At 44.1% G+C, this 19951-nt stretch overlaps 1 protein-coding gene across 2 annotated transcripts in view; it reads left to right on the plus strand.

Annotated features, from left to right (window-relative positions):
- Positions 1-12377, plus strand: part of CTDSP2 (CTD small phosphatase 2) — a 57677-nt gene extending 45300 nt beyond the window's left edge. For both annotated transcript variants that reach the window (XM_081317230.1, XM_081317231.1), the window contains 5 exons: positions 731-832; positions 2118-2174; positions 4684-4776; positions 7048-7233; positions 8973-12377. In XM_081317230.1, the coding sequence (XP_081173356.1) occupies positions 731-832; positions 2118-2174; positions 4684-4776; positions 7048-7233; positions 8973-9098 (564 nt within the window). In that variant the 3' untranslated portion in view covers positions 9099-12377. The remainder of the gene's footprint in view (positions 1-730; positions 833-2117; positions 2175-4683; positions 4777-7047; positions 7234-8972) is intronic.
- The last annotated feature ends 7574 nt before the right edge of the window (positions 12378-19951 follow it).

A 19951-nucleotide genomic window follows, 5' to 3' on the forward strand; every position in this document is an offset into this window, starting at 1 on the left:
AATTCTGATCATGTGACCCAAGGACACTGCAACCGTCATTAGTGCAAGGGCCAGTTGTTACATCACTGTTGTGACACCATCATAATTTCAAACAATCGCTAATTTGAATGGTTGTAAGTCAAGGATACCTGTATCTTTATTGTGGGGGTTAAGGATCTGTGAGGTCTAAAACCTGAGGTGATACGCACATTTTAAATATTAGGGGGTTGGGGTTGGGGGTTTTTTGTAGGGTTTTTTTTTGGCCATGCTGTTTTTCTCTGCAAACAGGATGGATTAGTTGCTGAAGCAAGAACTTTTCAAAAGGCAAAATATTGCACTTGTTAATATAACTGCAGGAAGCTTGTTAATTATCCCTCCCAAACAGCATCATTTTTTTTTCCTAAGCTGCCCAGAAGCATTTGGGAATGCATGACATATAAAGCAGACTAGGGCGGAAATTTAGAGTAAAAAGGAAATGGGATGCGATGCATGAGAACTGGGCTCAGGTAATATTTGCAAAGAAGTGCCTTAAAGCCAGCTGCCTCTGTTCCAGGAACAGAGAGCTTGATGTGGTGAAAAGATCTGTTGGATTGAAAGAGTTGCTAACAGTTGCTATGTTTGTGCACTTTTTCACAGCTGTAAGATAAAGTTTCAAAGTTAAGACTTGTAGAATTAAAACAGGATACGACACCTGTCGCAAAATGTGGTTCTTGCAGCCAGCGGAAGCTAAGCTCACGTCTCCTTTTTCTAGATTCCTGGAACATGCCTTCTCCCTGAGGTGACTCAACAAGACCAGGGCCGAATATGTGTGGTGATTGACCTGGATGAGACCTTAGTGCACAGTTCCTTCAAGGTGAAACCCTTGAGTAGCTCCCTGATTTCTGTCATATTGCATAATAGATAAACGAGGACAAGAAGACCCGGAGGGCATCCTAGAGCAGGGGAATGAAGGTCTGCTTCAGAGGGAACCTCTGATTTAAATTTCCTCCTGTTTGATGGCTTTCAGATATATTGGCCAACATACAGGTAGCCTTTGACCTATGATTGTAATGAAGTCTGCTCATCGTGGTCATGCGTCGTAACGGTTACAAAATGGGTTGGTCACGTGATTGGCCCGTGGTCTGGTTCTACGACCTATTTTGCTGCAGCCATTAAGTAAATTCATTGTTAAGCAGATCAGTGGTTTTGATCAGTTTTGCCAAAAACGGGAAGTGCCACTTTTCTGCAAAATGATAATAAAATGTGGTCATGCGATTGCAGGACACCACAAACAACTGTGAATTCAGCCATGTTGCTGAACACCCAAAGTGCGGCCGTGTGGTTGCATGGGAGGCGGGAATGGGGGCTGACTATTGGAACTTTGAATCCTATTCATAAGTAGCCCCAAGGTAGATCCTTTGTAACTTACAAATGGTCACTGAGCAACAGGCCTTAAATCTAGCACAACCTGTATCATACTAAAAGGAGGAGGAGTTCAGCACATCTCTTCATATATGTTCTGCCCTTGGAAGGAGTGATAATCTTACCAAAGAAGATCAAAGTTTATGCCATCAGTACATCTCCTCGTAAGCCCCAAGTAGCAGGAGCCATTTTAGAACTTATGAGTTTAGAGCTTCTTAGTGGGGGCACTGTGTTGCTTACTCTAGGTCGGTGTTTCTTAATCTCAGCAATTTAAGATGTGTGAACTTGCAACACCCAGAATTCCCCAGCCACCATGCTAGCTGGGAAATTCTGGAAGTTAAAAGTCCATGCATCTTAAATTCACTGAGGTTAAGGAACACTGAATTATATAATAACAAGTTTGGGTTGGGTGGTTCTCATCAACAAATGGGAAGAAATCTGCCAGCAGTTAGAATTAGCATGACTAAAGAATGCCCGACCCATCAGGAATTTAGGTTTTTGATACACATTGCTTCAGGCATTTAAGATGGATCTTTTGAAAATGAGGCAAAATGCAGAGTCTTGCAATGGAAATGGAAGCAGAGCCTATTAAATAACATCTTGGGGAAAAAATCCTGGAAAGAAGTCAGGAACTACCTTTAGGCAGAACATTTGACAAGGGGGTCCTGCCGGGGAGGGGGAGAATAGCGCAGGGTTTGTTTGCCGAATTAACATGTCCCTTTTAACAAAATTCTCAGCCAATCAACAACGCTGACTTCATTGTGCCGGTTGAGATAGAGGGAACAACTCATGAGGTAAGCCTCTTGCTTTACACTGTTGGGAGTTGGATGGGTTTGGCTCTATTTCGCTCCTGGCACCAAGTGTGTGCTTAGGCCTTTTCTCTTAGCCAAGACCACCTGCACAAGAGAAGAGGAGGAAGGCCTGCGGTGAAGGCCTCAGCCTGGTTCAAGTAATCCAGGATAGGCTGTTATCAGGCAACACGGCCTATTCTTGATTACTTGTTTCAGGAGGCGGCTTCTTGCAACCTTGAAATGATCTCCCTGATTGGATGATGCAACAGCAGGAGCTTCTAGAGAGGAAAAGTGAAGAATGTGAAGAGGTGAAGAATGGCAGAGACCACCAAGGACTGTTGGGACTTCATCTACATTTGTTTCAGTTCTCTGCTCCCTAAAATGTCTGAAATAGTAGCTAAATAAGCCTGCAGTTGGTTTCTAACAACATAGCTTACTCCTTGCCCTATCAACAAGAGAAGCTGTTCTTGCAGTGGACTTGGCAGATTTTAAATTGGTGGGCTGTAGCAAAGGCTGGAAGTGTAACTTAAAAGATTCTGCAGATCATCATGAACCGGCCAGCTGGTGCAGCTTCTTAATAAAAAGTACACCAAGGAACCACCCACTTTAAAATAAGTAAAGGTCCTTGAGACCTTTACGCAACACGGTCCAGCAACTTGTCTCCTTGCTTCTTTTGAGGAATGTCCTTTATAGATAATATACAGCAGATTATAAAGCAGTAGCTTGAATGTACCTTTCTTGAGAACTGATAGCATAGCTGCTTGCTTCCAAGAGTAAATACAATTATATGATTCACGGTTCCTGTTCATATTATATATTTCATCTTCCAAAGAATTTAGGATAGGGTAGGTCAGTGATAGGGACGCGGTGGCTCAGTGGGTTAGGACGCTGAGCTTGTCGATCGGAAGGTCGGCAGTTTGGCAGGTCGAATCCCGAGTGCCGCGTAGCAGAGTGAGCGCCTGTTACTCGTCCCAGCTTCTGCCCACCTAGCAGTTCGAAAGCATGTAAAAATGCAAGTAGAAAAATAGGGACCACTACGGTGGGAAGGTAACAGCGTTCCGTGCGCCTTTGGCGTCTAGTCATGCCGGCCACATGACCACGGAGATGTCCTCGGACAAGCGCTGGCTCTTCGGCTATGAAACGGAGATGAGCACCGGCCCCTAGAGTCGGAAACGACTAGCACACATGTGCGGGGGAACCTTTACTTTACCTTTACCTAGGTCAGTGATGGTGAACCTTTTAGAGACCAAGTGCCCAAACTGCAACCCAAAGCCCACTTATGGATTGCCGGGTGCTGGGTGGGCGTGGCCCATTGGGTGAGATACCTTAGATTAAGATGTGGTATCTTCTGTTGAGTATAATAGCTGAGCAGAGACTCGAACCGAGGTCTCCCTGTCCAGTACCTCAACCAGTTCTTTCATTGGTGACACTGGGGAGGTACAGTATGAGGTTCCTTCCTAGCGATTTGCCCGTCTTCCCTTCTTATTTTATTTGTTAGATTTATGTTCCACATTTCCTCCAGGAGCTGCTCACCTCTATGATGATCAGACACTGGATGTCTAAGGCAACCTTCCAAAATGTGGTATTTTCAAGATGCATTGGGAATGCAATTCCCAGAATTTGAAAGGGGGAAAAAAGATTTGTTGCAGCTGTTTCAGAACCTAGGCTGAGATCAATTATTATGCTTGCAAAGTTAGATTTCCAGTCCTACTAAAGTTTTTCCCCAAACCCCTTCATTCATTTGATTGAGCAAACACAGATCTCTGTACCTGGATGCTTGCCAAATAATAATAATGAATAGAGTCTGGAAATGCGGTTATTCTCCCTACGTGACTTGCCCCTGTGTGTCAGACCCTGAGGGATAAAAGAAGGCTGGGTAATGAAGGGAAGAGTATGTGGTGGGATAGATTGTGAAACAAGAATTATGGGTTGGATCCCTGACCAGAGTAAAGACAATATCTACATTTATTGCGGTTTGGAAACTCCTTTATAGACTTTTTGCATGAAACAGAAATAAACGTACTTATGATTTATGGATTTGTTGATTAGACAGAATAGATTATAGAAAGAAGAGGGCTATGTTGTAACCTTAAGAGTAAGAAATAAATTTATAATGAGACTTATAACCACTGTAAAGAAGACGATGTTATTTCTTTGTATTTTTTTTTCTATTTTTCTTTTACCTTTATTTCCTTTCTTGTGTTTTTACCTTTTTTCCCCTTTGATTTCTTTCTTCTTCTGTTTTTCTCATTTATACTAGTTTGTATTAGTTTTTAATCTTCTTTTAAGAAAATATTTAATAAAAATTACACAAAAAAGGATTATGGGTCGAAGAAGCATTCTGCCAACTCTTTTCCATTTACTGCTTCACCCTTAAAATATTTGCCATGCTTTGCATATTTTGGCAACACTGGAATTAAACCTGACCTTCGGCTATGCCAGTTCTAAAGCACTCTGCAGATATAAGCAAGCACTTTATGTACCATCTCCTCACCTTTCCGTTAATCTCTAGGTGTATGTCTTGAAGCGGCCATTTGTAGATGAATTCCTGAGGCGGATGGGGGAGCTGTTTGAATGTGTGCTCTTCACAGCCAGCTTAGCTAAGGTGAGTGGGTTGCAGAAAGCTTTGCCGGACATAGGGCTTGTCTGATGCTTTCAAAGTTGCCTGGTGCTATAATAAGAAGGAAATTGTGACTTAAATTTTGTGAAATTGGTAAGATGTAATTATAGATTTGCAGGGAGTTTAAATCCTTATAACTGACCGCAGAAGGAGTGTGTGTGTGTGTGTGTGTGTGCGCGCATTCTTTGTGTGTGTGTGTGTGTGTGTGCATACACATATATATACACACACATATATGTGTGTGCATTGTGTGTATGTATATGTATATAAGTGTATATATACACACATTTATACATATATATGTGTGTATGTGAGTGTGTGTGTGTGTGTATATATATATATATATATATATATTTGTTTATATATGTGTGTATATATATATCGAGTATTTTGAACACCTTGTCGGCCCAAATACGGGCCAACATATTTGCGTAAAGATAGATAGAGAGAGAGAGAGAGAGATTTTCCAACTCTAGGGGCCGGTGCTCATCTCCGTTTTAAAGCCGAAGAGCCAGCGCTTGTCCGAGGACACCTCCGTGGTCATGTGGCCGGCATGACTAGACGCCAAAGGCGCACGGAACACTGTTACCTTCCCACCGTAGTGGTCCCTATTTTTCTACTTGCATTTTTACGTGCTTTCGAACTGCTAGGTTGGCAGAAGCTGGGACGAGTAACAGGCGCTCACTCTGCTACGCGGCACTCGGGATTCGACCCGCCAAACTGCCGACCTTCTGATCAACAAGCTCAGCGTCCTAACCCACTGAGCCACCATGTCCCTTATATATATAAAATAATAAGTTGGAAGGGACGGTCATCTAGTCCAACCCCCTGCTCAGGCAGGAAACCCTATACCATTTCAGACAAATGGCTGGCCAGTCTCTTCTTAAAAACTTCCAGTGTTGGAGCATTCACCACTTCTGGAGGCAGGTTGTTCCACTGGTTAGTTGTTCTAACTATCAGGAAATTTCTCCTTAGTTCTAGGTTGCTTCTCTCCTTGACTAGTTTCCATCCGTTGCTTCTTGTCCTGCCTTCAGGTGCTTTGGAGAATAGCTTGACTCCCTCTTCTTTGTGGCAGCCCCTGAGATATTGGAACACTGCTATCATGTCACCCCTCGTCCTTCTCTTCATTAAACTACACATGCCCAATTCCAGCAACTGTATGTTTTAGCCTCCAGTCCCCCAATCATCTTTGTTGCTTTTCTCTATACACACACACACACACACACACGCAAATGATTGTCGCATATATATATGTGTCTGTGTGCATGTATGTATGTGTGTGTACACACACACACACTGTCAAGGTTCTGATCAACAGAGACAAACAAAGCTGAGCTCCGAGGCTTGTAAATTCCTCAAAGAACATGTTTATTGATACAGAGTATCGGCACTTCAAAAGTGAAACCAAGTCTGAAGAGATGCATAACAATTCCCCAATCCAAAATTAAGAAATCCCACCCCTAAGGCTATGCAAGCAACTACGTTTCCCCACTCAGCTTGTTGGTGGGCTTTTCATGAAACGCCTAGAGCAGCCGATGACCTTGGTTCCCATGAGAGAAAGTCTGAGAGAGAGAAAGTCTGTTTTGTCTAGCACAACACCTGGCTAAACACCCCCACCCACCCACTCCTTGCTATGTGGCAACTAGGAATGAGAAGGAAAAAGATGGCTGCAACCATGCTCATTCTAAAGTTGACATGCACATACATATGGCAGCCTTGTTGAAGTGGGTGTTTTATAGATAATGGTTATTTTAACCCCCCAAATTTCTATTTAACATGCCAAAAGTAATTCCTAGTATTGAAGTCCAGCACGTTTGGAGAGTGAGGGCACAGGAAGGATTGGTGTCCTCACTGAGGCATTACCCACCAAAATGTGGTCTAGTGGTTAAGGCACCAGGCTACAAACCAGGAGACTGGGAGTTCTAGTTCCGCCTTAAGCCCGAAAGCTGGCTGGGTGACTTTGGGCCAATCACTTTCAGCCCAGCCCACCTCGCTTAGGTGGGGAAAACAGGAGGAAAAGGAGTAATAGCTATGTGGACCACTTGGAGTGATTTATAAAAACAGGAGAGAGAGAGGGAGAAAGGTAGCCAATTCCACAAAACTTCATTTAAAAAAACAAATCAACGCCAAATAACAAATTTTGCTTTTATGGGACCTAGTTGCAGAGGCATAGTGTTCAGATTATCCTGACTGTAATTGTTTTGTTTCTGTGCGAAAAAGCAGACTCTTCACCTCTTTTGCTCTCCTTTTGGCCAGTATGCTGACCCAGTGACTGACCTTCTGGACAAGTGTGGAGTCTTCCGGGCCCGCCTCTTCCGGGAGTCGTGCGTGTTCCACCAGGGATGTTACGTGAAGGATCTCAGCCGGCTGGGCCGTGATCTGCGCAAAACCCTGATCCTGGATAATTCTCCAGCTTCCTACATCTTCCATCCAGAGAATGCGGTGGGCAGTCCTCTCTAACCTTCCGTAAATGATGGCTAAGGAGTGGATTAATTTGTAGCTGTGATTTTGAAAGATCGCTTGGCTAAAAAAAAAACATTTTAATCTGGAAGAATTTTTTTTAAAAAAAAACAACCAATAGCGTCTTCAAGAGTTGTTCCCTTGCTTCTCCCTTTTAAGGTGGTGTTTATTGTGACGTTTGCATTCTTGAACCAAACACAAATGACGGATGGTCTGCTTTGGGAGTGACATTCCCTCTTCAGTGACCGAAAAGGGGACAGTGCTTCTATTCAGATTCCTAGCCAGACATTTATAGGAATAGCGTTGTGGCAGTTGCTAATCTTCTTCGTTGCCTCATCGTTGCAAGACTTTCTAGTCTTCATGTAGAGATGACTGAGATGTCAAGTCCCTCCTCTGATTCCTTTCCCAGTTTACTGAATGGTGTCCTACACACCAAGATTATAATCAGAAAGATTCCCTCTCCTTGACTGGCGTTCCTACAGCCACTGTGTAGCTCAGGGCTAGGCATCCTTGGCTCTTTTATGACTCGTGGACTTCAACTCCCAGAATTCCTGAGCCAGCCATGCTGTGGGGAAAGGGAGAGGTTTCCAAGCTGAGCCATGCTGGCTCAGGCATTCTGGGAGTTGAAGTCCACGAGTCATAAAAGAGCCAAGGTTGCCTACCCCTAGTCTAGCTTCTTGCATTTTAAAGTGGCATCATCCCAGTAATAGGCCATTTTGTTTCCCTTTTTAATATTTTGAAATATCTTCCCTTTTCTTAAAACCAACTTCAAGCAGTTCTCAGATTTCACTCTCTGGTGTAGGAAGACTACTATCACTTCTAGCTAGGCAGGGATTTATTTTTTTTCTTCCTTTCTCAAAACGCAAGGGCCAGGGCCCATCCAGCTGAAACTGGATTGGAAGGAGAATTAAAACAGAAATACCTCCCCCCCCCACTTATTCACACAATCCATAATGAAGTAGTGGAATTCATTGACACAGTACATGCTAATAGGCACTAACGTGGACAGCCTTTAAAAGGCTTGACTAAATTCCTGAAAGGCAGGTCTCAAGGGTGATTGGTCTTAAGAATCTCAACATGGCCTCCCAACTTTGGAGCAACATATCCCCAAATGCCCATTACAGGGGGGGGGGAGAGCAGGGAGGTTTATATCTTCATCTCTAGCTTACTAGGTCTCCCAGAGCATCTGTTGATCACTTTGAGAAACTAGCCTTGGCCTGACCCAGTAGGGACCAAAGGGAGTGTAGCCAAGAGTTAAATAATTGAGGTTACATTTTAATAAAGGTAAAGGTTCCCCAACTCTAGGGGCCGGTGCTCATCTCCGTTTCAAAGCCGAAGAGCCAGCGCTTGTCCAAGGACGTCTCCGTGGTCATGTGGCCGGCATGACTAGACGCCAAAGGCGCACGGAACGCTGTTACCTTCCCACCGTAGTGGTCCCTATTTTTCTACTTGCATTTTTACGTGCTTTTGAACTGCTAGGTTGGCAGAAGCTGGGATGAGTAACAGGCGCTCACTGTTACGCAACACTCAGGATTCGACCCGCCAAACTGCCGATCTTCTGATCGACAAGCTCAGCGTCCTAACCCACTGAGCCATTTTAATGCCACTCCCCAAATCCCAAGTTTTGCCTGGGCTGCTTTACTTTTCCAAAATACGATGCCCTGTTCCTTGCCTGCATGCTTTTGATTGATTTCTCTTTTATCTTCCTGACTGTCCTGTAGGTGCCAGTCCAGTCTTGGTTTGATGACATGACAGACACTGAGCTGCTGAACCTGATTCCTGTATTTGAGGAGTTGAGTGGAGCAGAAGATGTCTACACCAGCCTCGGCCAACTAAGGGCACCCTAACATTTTCCTAGTGCTGTGGCCACTGGGGAAACTACTTTTTTTTTTCACTCTGTGCCTTCAGTATTGGCCAGGAGGGAAAGGGAACAGTGCAATTGCTCCCCATCACCCTGCCACAAGGCAGATACAAGCACTTTGGAGGCAATAATCTGCCTGGCCGCCTTCTGTGCAATGCCAGAGCAGTTTCCAACCAGGGTATGGCTGGATGCTAGAGCTTCTAGCCTTTCCATCAAGAGCAGGGACATCCAAAATACCCCCCCCCCAATTCCCAATAGTGCTAGTATCTATGCACTGCAGCCCAACCTTTAGGGGCTTCCTTCCTTCCTTCCTTCCTTCCTTCCTTCCTCCCTCCCTCCCTCCCTCCCTCAAGGCAATGCCAAATGTTTTGGATGGATTCTTTAAAAGGTACATCCTCCACACTTGCTTTTACATATTCTTGGCAGTGCTTCTTGGACAGCCCCCAGGCGAAAATATGTGGAGGCTGGTCATCTCTTGGCAGGGAGTCAGGATGGCCTCCTCCTTTGTACTCTCGGATATTTCTGCTTTTGCCTGATCTTCTGATGCAGGATCTTTCTAGGTTGTTTTGAAGTGGTTGCTTTCTTTGCCTGGTTGGTGAAGCTACCTTTGCTTCACACCTCCAGCCCTCATTGCCCCTGCTGGCTTTGGGAAATCCTTTCTTACTCTGTGTGTGTGTGTGTGTGTGTGTGTGTGTGTGTGTTTTAACATTCTGTCTTGCAGTTGTGTTTTGCCTGGGATGAAAGGTGAGATCCATGGACATAGAAAAACCCTTTGCAACGATCCCCCATAGCATTAGTGAGGACAGAGCTAGCCAGTCCCACCAATGCCACACTCCTTATTTGCTCAAAGATTGAAGTGTCCCTGCACTCCAGCTTTAATCTGTTTCTTTGGGGAGGGGGGAAGGGGAGGGAGTGATTTCATTGCCTTAAACGGCACCCAGTTAGGAGGCTGCCGGGTCAGTAGGATGCCTATCCTCAACCCAGTTCTTCCACTGTCTTTCAGTGTGAACGGTTGCCTGGAAGATGGAAGGATTCTGATGTTTGTCCCCTGGTGGTTTTTACCTCGCTTGATGATGCTGAAGGCATAACTTCCCACTTGGGATTTGCTCTAGGTTCCATCGCCGTGAGGACATAGTCCTCAGCCCCTTGGAAGGTGACAATGAGTTGGGGATGAATCTATTAGGAGCTAGGAGACTTTCCATGTACGCACAAGCCTGCTTCATATCATTTGCCTTAACAACTGCCTTGCTGTCTCTGTGCTGCAGCTGCTTGGCAGCAAGCAACTATGCCTCTCCTATTTCCTGCTCTCCCCCACCCCCACCCCCCAAAACACATTTTCAGCTGGTTTCAGCTCCAAGCAACCAAAAGTAGTTGGAGATTTTTTGTTAATATTTATATTGCAGGGAGTGGACATTGGTTTTATTCTTCCTAGTGTTCAGGTCCTCCTGTCTTCTCGAACTGTGCCCCGACATAACTGTGGAACGTGTGTTTCTCGAGGGCCACTGCAAACAAGGGGAACCAGATGGATCAACAAGGCCAGCTTGCTTTTTTTTTTCTTCCTTTTTCTCCACCATCGGCGAGACGTTGCAAGGGAATCTGGGTTTAGGCAGTGTGGGGCTGGTAGCAAAGAGGGGTAGAGTCCAGGGGGGTTCTTTTAAAAAAAATAAAAATAAAAAAATAGTGCTGCCTTATTGGCTAAGAAGGGGGTGGCGGGCAAGTTGCAGGTCATCTCATCCCCTCGGGACCAAAGCTTTGAGCTCTGCTATTCGGTCGACCAGCCAGCTGTTAGCCTGACCAACCTGCTACTTTATATTTTCATCCTTGCTCTAAGTGTGCCGATTGGTTTTCAGTGGAGTCCTGAAGACTGTGTGTGCAGACTTAAGTCAAACTTCAGTCAGTTTTTGAGCGGAATGGGCCCTGCTGCCCGATTTTTTTTTCCTGGCTTCATTTTTCTGGTCCTGTTTGGTCTCCCTTGCTAAGGGTCTGGATTCCTGTGTTTGGGGGAAGGCCCGAGCGGGGATAGGTTTCCAATTTCAGAGACCAACAAACAAGGAAGTTCTTTCCCTCCCTTGCAGTTCAGCCAACTGCTGCTTACGCACACAAGCCGGGAGGAGCTGTTAAAAGTTAATGAATGTTGGAAAGAACAAACCGTTTTTGTTTTCCCTTCCTATTCTCACAGCTTTGTTTTTGCTTTTGTGTCAGCCGAAGACCAATTGCCTCTCTCTTCCTTCTTCCTTCTCATGCCAGCAGCTGCCCCAGCCCTTTCTTCACGATGAAACAGGTTTCTAGTCCTTTGTTGGACGGAGGTTAGATGCTGCCCCCTGAAGGGAAAAAAGAAAAAAACCCAATTCCCAGTAATCTTAGCCAGTATGGTCATTGCTGAAGGATGCTGGGGATTGTAGTCCAACGTACTCTACATTTGCTGCAGAAGTAACTGGGTGGGATTACGATGAGAAGAAGGCAGCCCATTTATTCTCCTCTCTTTAAGTTACAGTGGGCAACATCACAGTCCTGGTGTATGAGGGATCTGTATGAAACGAGTCCGATCTGAAATAGGCAGATTTGGGGGATATTTGGTTTAACCAAGGTCAGCAAAGAAGTAGGTTGCTGAGAGTCACGTGGACGTGGTGATGAATCCCTTTGGACAATCCTGCATGGAGGGAAAAACAGTGGCTGTAGGACTTCAGTATGTAGCAGTGTGCCTGCCATGTTGCCCAGAAATGCTCCTTCCCACTCGAGTCAAGATTGTAAATCATGTTTTAGAGCCATAAGGATTCCTGGGTCCAAACTACCATTGTTGGGATTGTGCCTTGATTGAACCATGGTTAATGAGGGTAGAAGTCCAGCCAGGAGGCGGCCCCAGCACTTTACCAGGGCCATGCCTTCAATGGCTGCCCCATGTACTGACTACACTAAAGATACATACACACACAAATCTATCCACGCTTGTTATGGTACCTTTTTACATCCAGTCATGTTTGGTGCTCCCATTTCATACAAGAAGTGGAAGCTGTTGGCCTTTGAAGGGAAAGAGCCTCCAGTCTTTCCCTTCTCCTTTCCCTTCTCCTCGTTAAACTGTACAAATTTATTACATGTCCACACTTGCTGGGTTTTGTTTTTTTGTTTTTTTAAATGTTTTAATTGAGAAAAAAAATATCCCAAAACTTGAAGCTGGCACTTGTTGCCATTATGAACTCTTTCTATTTTTGGAATCTTTGTATTAACTGCAATTAAAGAAATAAAAAGAGATCAAACGGTGTCTTCATTAAGCGTTTGAATGGGTGCCTCTGAGGGGGGAAAAAACAGGATTAAGGAAGGTTTTGTAGCTGTGCAGGTAAGTATAATGCCAAATCTTTACAGTATTCAGTGGAGAAATGCACAAAAGCTGCACAAAAAGGCTGGTTCTCATAGAGTGACTGCCACGTCAGGCAATGGATGTAGTAATTTTCATCATACAGTTGCAACAAAAAGTATGTGAACCCTTTGGGATTACGTGGAGTTTTCCATGAATTGGCCATAAAATGCACTCTAAACATGCAAGTCACAACAATAGAAAAACACAGTCTGCTTAAAATAATACTACACAAACAGCTGTTGTCATGTTTTAATTGAACATAAGATGGAAACTCACAGTGCAGGGTGGAAAAAGTATATGAACCTTTGGACTTAATAACTGGTTGACCCTCCTTTGGCAGCAATAACCTCAACCAAACGTTTCCTGTAGTTGCAGATCAGACCTGCACAAGGATCTGGAGTAATTTTGGACCACTCTTCTTCACAAAACTGTTTCAGTGTAGCAATATTCTTGGGATGTCTGGTGTGAATTGCTTTCTTAAGGTCATGCCACAGCATTTCAATCAGGTTGACGTCAGGACTCTTGACTGGGCCATCCAGAAGGCGTATTCTGTTCTGTTGAAGCCATTGTTTTGTTGAATTACTTGTATGCTTTGGGTCATTGTCCTGTTGCATCACCCATCCTCTGCGGAGCTTCAGTTGTCGGACAGATGGTCGTATGTTTTCCTGCAAAATGTCCTGATAAACTGGAATTCATTTTCCCATCGATGACAACAATCTGTCCAGGCCCTGAGGCAGCAAAGCAGCCCCAAACCATGATGCTCCCTCAGCCATGTTTTACAGTGGGGATGAGGTTTTGATGGTGTGCTGTGCCTTTTTTCCTCCACACATAGTGTTGTGTGTTTTTCCTAAACAACTCAATTTTGGTTTCATCTGTCCACAGTATATTTTGCCAGTAGTGCTGTGGAACATCCAGGTGCTCTTTTGCAAACTTCAAACGTGCTGCAATATTTTTTTTGGACAGCAATGGCTTCCTCCGTGGTGTCCTCCCATGTACTCCATTCTTGTTTAATGTTTTCCTTATTGTAGAAGTGTCAACAAAAATGTTAGCATGTGCCAGAGATTTCTGTAGGTCTAGCTGACACTCTAGGATTCTTCTTTACCTCATTAAGCATTATTCGCTGTGCTCTTGCAGTCATTTTTACAGGACAACCACGCCTAGGGAGAGTAGCAACTGCTAAACTTTCTCCATTTATAGACAGTCTGTCTTACTGTGGACACATGAACATCAAGGCTTTTGGAGCTACTTTTGTAACCCTTTCCAGCTTCATGCAAGTCAACAATTCTTGATCGTAGGTCTTCTGAGAGCTCTTTTCTGTGAGGCATGGTTCACATCAGACAGTGCTTCTTGAGACCAGTAAACCCAAAAGAGGTGTGTGTTTTTAAAGGGCAGGACAGCTGTCAGCAACACATCCAATATCATCACACTGATTGGAGTCAAGGTTGGCTCACTCCTGGCTCCAATTAGCTCTTGGAGAAGTCATTAGGCTAGGGGTTCACGTACTTTTTCCACCCTGCACTGTGAATGTTTACATGTTATGTTCAATTAAAACATGACAACAGCTAATGTTTGTGTAGTATTATTTTAAGCAGACTGTGTTTTCCTATTGTTGTGACTTACATGACGTTTAGAGTGCATTTTATGGCCAATTCATGGAAAACTCCACGTAATCCCAAAGGGTTCACATACTTTTTCTTGCAACTGTAGGTATACCTCAACTATGAGAGACAAAATGGGGGGAAAGAATCCAGGAAATCACATTGTAGGATTTCTAACGAATTAATTCGTACATTCCTCGGTAAAATAAGTATTTGGTCACCTACAAACAAGCAAGATTTTTGGCTCTCACAGACCTGTAGCAACTTCTTTAAGAGGCTCCTCTGTCATCCACTCGTTACCTGTATGAATGGCACCTGGTTGATCTTGTTATCAGTATAAAAGACACCAGTCCACAACCTCAAACAGTCACACTCCAAACTCCACTATGGCCAAGACCAAAGAGCTGTCGAAGGACACCAGAAACAAAATTGTAGACCTGCACCATGCTGGGAAGACTGAATTTGCAATAGGCAAGCAGCTTGGTGTGAAGAAATCAACTGTGGGAGCAATTATTAGAAAATGGAAGACATACAAGACCACTGATAATCTCCCTCGTTCTGGGGCTCCATGCAAGATCTCACCCCGTGGGGTCAAAATGATCACAAGAACGGTGAGCAAAAATCCCAGAACCACACGGGGGGACCTAGTGAATGACCTGCAGAGAGCTGGGACCAAAGTAACAAAGGCTACCATCAGTAACAACTACCCTGCCAGGGACTCAAATCCTGCAGTGCCAGACGTGTCCCCCTGCTTAAGCCAGTACATGTCCGGGCCCGTCTGAAGTTTGCTAGAGAGCATTTGGATGGTCCAGAACAGGATTGGGAGAATGTCATATGGTCAGATGAAACCAAAGTAGAACTTTTTTGTAAAAACTCAACTCGTGTTTGGAGAAGAAAGAATGCTGAGTTGCATCCAAAGAACACTATACCTACTGTGAAGCATGGGGGTGGAAACATTATGCTTTGGGGCTGTTTTTCTGCAAAGGGACCAGGACGACTGATCCGTGTAAAGGAAAGAATGAATGGGGCCATGTATCGTGAGAGTTTGAGTGAAAACCTCCTTCCATCAGCAAGGGCATTGAAGATGAAACGTGGCTGGGTCTTTCAGCATGACAATGATCCCAAACACACCACCCGGGCAACGAAGGAGTGGCTTCGTAAGAAGCATTTCAAGGTCCTGGAGTGGCCTAGCCAGTCTCCAGATCTCAACCCCATAGAAAACCTTTGGAGGGAGTTGAAAGTCCGTGTTGCCCAGCGACAGCCCCAAAACATCACTGCTCTAGAGGAGATCTGCATGGAGGAATGGGCCAAAATACCAGCAACAGTGTGTGCAAACCTTGTGAAGACTTACAGAAAACGTTTGACTTCTGTCATTGCCAACAAAGGGTATATAACAATGTATTGAGATGAACTTTTGTTATTGACCAAATATTTATTTTCCACCATAATTTGCAAATAAATTCATTAGAAATCCTACAATGTGATTTCCTGGATTCTTTCCCCCATTTTGTCTCTCATAGTTGAGGTATACCTATGATGAAAATTACAGGCCTCTCTCATCTTTTTAAGTGGGAGAACTTGCACAATTGGTGGCTGACTAAATACTTTTTTGTCCCACTGTATAAAGAACCCGATGCAAAAACTGCTTTTGATTCCCCCCCTCAATTTGCATAATTCAGCTGCCAGTCGTAACTGAAGGCCAAGTATAATTATGTTAAGCTCAGTTTCAACGTCATCTAATAATTGTTGATTTATAAATAAAACAGGTATAATTCTGCCAGATGATATAGACGTAGGCCTGCTTTCCCTTTTCCAACCTAGTGTTCTTCAGCTAGATCTGACAGTCCCAGTTTGCCCAACCAATAGGCCAGCATTTGGATTGGTGAGGGAGGATGGGAACATTTGAGATACGCCACCTGGCTTGTCAATTGCGTTTTGGGGTTTGGAAGGCTTGTTCCCATAACTACTCATCCTTTGAAGTTTCAGTGAGCCTTCAGGCAACCTCTATGAACCATGTAAGCATTGATGGGACTCTACCTAGTTTGAAACTTGAGCCAAACAAATAAGCATCACCCTGCAAAGACCCGGAAGTAAAAACTGAGAATTAGTTCTCGGTTGTTTCTGTGTTTTATATTCTTAATTTCTGCCCAAAGAGATCCTGACAGTGTTGGGAATGAGGCCATTTTCCATCACAAGTGGTTCTAGAAGTGCCTGGTTCAGAAAGAGACTTTCCCTCCCACAATCCAAATTCTTTAGTTGAACTTTCTTGGTACCCCCATTGCAGAGTTGAGTAGAACCAGACTCTGGGAGAAAGGATTGTGGGGTTGTTGTTTTTTTCCATCAAGAGGAAAAGTCCGTAGTGCAAGAGGGGAGAAATTTAATACGATTGAGGTACTTTTCTTGTACGATCTGTACAAAGTTCCCTTCATTTTTTCAGCTGTGAGGCAGAGCTGGATGGGGCTAACAATACATTAGCCAATTTCAAGAGCTGGGGGGGGGCAGAGAAGCACACCTTGTAAAGGTCTGGAAGTGGTAGAAGTTAAGAAGCCTGGAGATCTGCATTTAGCTCACAGGCTAAGGCTACCCAGTCCCTCTTGATAACTCTAAGCTAGGTACAGGGAGTGAGTAAAACACCAGTAGTTGGTTTATTCATCCATTCAATTTGGATGCTGCCTGATTGTAAGAGCAACATTAAAACCAACAAAATATGAAAAATCCACCCATGTGGATAAAAATAATTGCAAAATAAGTGTAATGGGGCGGTCCAAGTAACAGATATAATTACAAACCAGTATCCCATCCTCTCTATCCAAAATCCTGGTAAATAATCAAGTTTTCAAGGCCTTCCAAAAAGGCATCAGGAAGGGGGATCATATGGATCTTGGGTGGGACCCTATTCTAACGGGCAACTCAGCTTTCCTGCTTCCTGAAATACAACAGACTTGGAACGAGCCACCTTAATAGATCATATTATACAGGCAGAAACCAAGGAAGACCAGTGGTTTTTCAAATAACCAGGGCCTGCCACCTAGGGCTTTGTAGGTAATAACCAGCACCTTGAGCTGCACCTGGAAACAGACAACTAGTCTAGTTCACAGAGCAGAAAGATGTCATATGAGCAAGCTGAGGCAATATTATCACTGCTTGTATTACTGTATTGTGGATCAGTTGAAGCTTCGGAATGGTCTTCAAAAGCAGCCCCACGTAGAGCATGTTGCAATAATTGAGCCGTGAGGTGACACGGTGTGAGTTCCTGGAGAGCTGACTGATCCAGGAAAGGATGCAACTGATGCACAGATGGAGTTGTGCAAACACCCTCTTGGCCACAGCAGCTACCTGCTTTTCAAGCAGAAGCTGTGAGTATGGGAGAGCCCTGAAGTTGCGCGCCATTCCTGACCAGGGAGGTGTGACCCCATTGAGGAGAAGATAGAAAATCCCTGTGCCTGGACAGTCCCAACAGTCGCAGCCCCTCACTCTGCAGTTAGTTTCTCCCCAGTCAACCTCCAATTGATAGTGACTTATTTTTACCCAAAAGTAAGTCAAGAAGGTGGCTTCATTCTGGCAATTTAAAGTTTGATCTAGACACAGAAGAAGAAGAAGGGGAAGGAGGGGAGGAGGAGGAAGAGGAGGAGGAGGAGGAGGAGGAGGAGGAGGAAGAAGAGGAAGAAGAAGAAGAAGAAGAAGACAAGGAGAATTATTATTATTATTATTATTATTATTATTATTATTATTATTATTATTATTATTATTATTATTATTATTATTATTATTATTATTATTATTATTATTATTATTTTTACAGCCTCACGTGGCTAGCCTGGGATGAAAAGATACAGTTGGGTAACATCTCCATACTGATGATATGAACATTAGCAGAGTCCTAGGGAGTGGCCTCTGACCCCTCCAACCCTCACCACTGGGAACTATTTGCAAAGAAAGGAAGACAACCACTACAGTTTGATGCCCCCAAATCCCAACTATTCTCGATCCAGCATGGATTGAGGGAGGCTTCAAAAATATAGTCCCATTTCTGGCTATTGGCTCTTCTTCCCTGCAAGATGAGCTGCTCTACTGTCTTTTGCATTTCATTTCCCAGCAAACTACTTTAATGTAGTTTAATGCCATATCCCTTCCTGCTTCCATTTTGTTGCATTATTGATGCAGCCCTGCCCTTCAGAAAAATCAATGGAAAACTGGGATGGCAGCAACAGAGAGAGGGCTGGCCTAGGAACCCCTATAGCTCCTCCTAGTTCAAGGTTTTCAACGACGACAATTCAAAAAAAAAAGTGTTTTCCCTACATGAATCCAAGTCATTGGATAAGGCCGGCTCCGTTTGGACCAGGCAGCTCATAGGCAGGCGGGATGCAAATGTAATCAAATCTGTATGAGCTGGCCTGGATCCTCTGGTCAGAGGCTGCTCTGAGTGGGAAGGGTCCATTTTCTCTGCCTTGCAGCCTCAGCCCTAGAGAGAAGTGCAAATAACTCCAGCAAATTCTTGGTAAGTGCGGCTTGATTTATGGGGTGGTTAAAGCTGTGCCTAGGAGGACGATGGGAAAGAGTAGGAGGAGATGGAGACCCTCTATAAGGGATGAGTATCAAGCTAAGCTGATGGAAATGGTTGTTGTTTTTTCCTAGAACAGCCCCAGGAGAAAAATCAGACTGAAGAAAGAAGTGGCGAGGTTTCTTAAAAACGCAAGCAGTTAACTCGCAGTGCAGTCTTAGGCGTATTTGAGCCCCACCAAAGGCTGCAGCCTTAAGAGGGCCTGGAGAGATTCCAGGCAATCCACTGAACTGTGAGAACAGAATTAGAATATATTTCTTTAAGCAAATTAAGTCTCCGAAATAGGTGTGGGCTTGTTGTGGCCATTGCCTTAAATAGGATCCACTTTGTATATCCTCAAAGGCCCTCTGTTTGCTGGGATGTCATTTGCTACAAGGTTGAAACTGGGATATGAAGCCAGGGTCAGAGAAAGAATTTGGGCTCAGCTACCTTCAGCTCCATGTGGTTGTGTGAACACATGCCTGATATGAATCGAGCTTTGGCATCCAGTAAGTGACATTTTTGTCTGCCCGCATCTGAGGTTGATTAGTGGCTCTTTGAATATTCCTCAGACAGCTCTGTATGTATTTATTTATTTATTTATTTATTTATTTAGTCAAGTCATACGGCTGCTCATCTCATAAATGCGACTCTTAGCAGCTGATAATGCCTTAAAACTAAAAAAAAAAGAAACACATTAGCGAAGGATAAAAATCTACCATGGACACTAAGGGAAACACCAATCGACGGAAACATTCTAATAGGCCATTTAACCTCCCCAGCCTAGGGCCTGGAGCACACCCAGGTCTTCAATGGTTTCGAAAAGACCAGCAGGATCAGGCCCAATCTGATCTTGGGGGATGGGGGGGTTGGTGTATCAGAGGGCAGGCGCTGGAATAAAGTCTAAATGTACTAAGAGGGACGGGGTATACTCAATCCAATCGGATTCATTCTTACTGCAAGTTTTACATTTGGAAGACTGCGAAATATCGGAACCAAAAAAAAAAAAAAAGCTAGGTGATAGAAAACAAGGGAAAGAGTATGGAGCAGAGAAAATTTACTTGAAGGGCAAACTTCAGCACTTGGTAGAGAGCTTACAGCCAAGCCTGCCAAACCTTCCACTCAGGGCAAAACAATGAGATCAGACTTTTGCTTTGAGAAAAGCAAATGGAAGATATGAAGAAGCCAGATTAATCAGCTTGATTACAATGAACGCCAAGCCCATTCTCCGATATTTGTTTTGATAGCAGAAAGCTTTTCAAATTTGACTGACCACAATGATTCTGCTTTTTTGTTACTTTAGAGCTGACTAAGCTCCTTCCAGAATATTAAAAGCTGTAGCGGCT

The sequence above is a fragment of the Vipera berus genome, assembly GCF_964194415.1.
Source record: "Vipera berus genome assembly, chromosome: 2".
In the NCBI taxonomy this organism is placed as follows: domain Eukaryota; kingdom Metazoa; phylum Chordata; class Lepidosauria; order Squamata; family Viperidae; genus Vipera; species Vipera berus.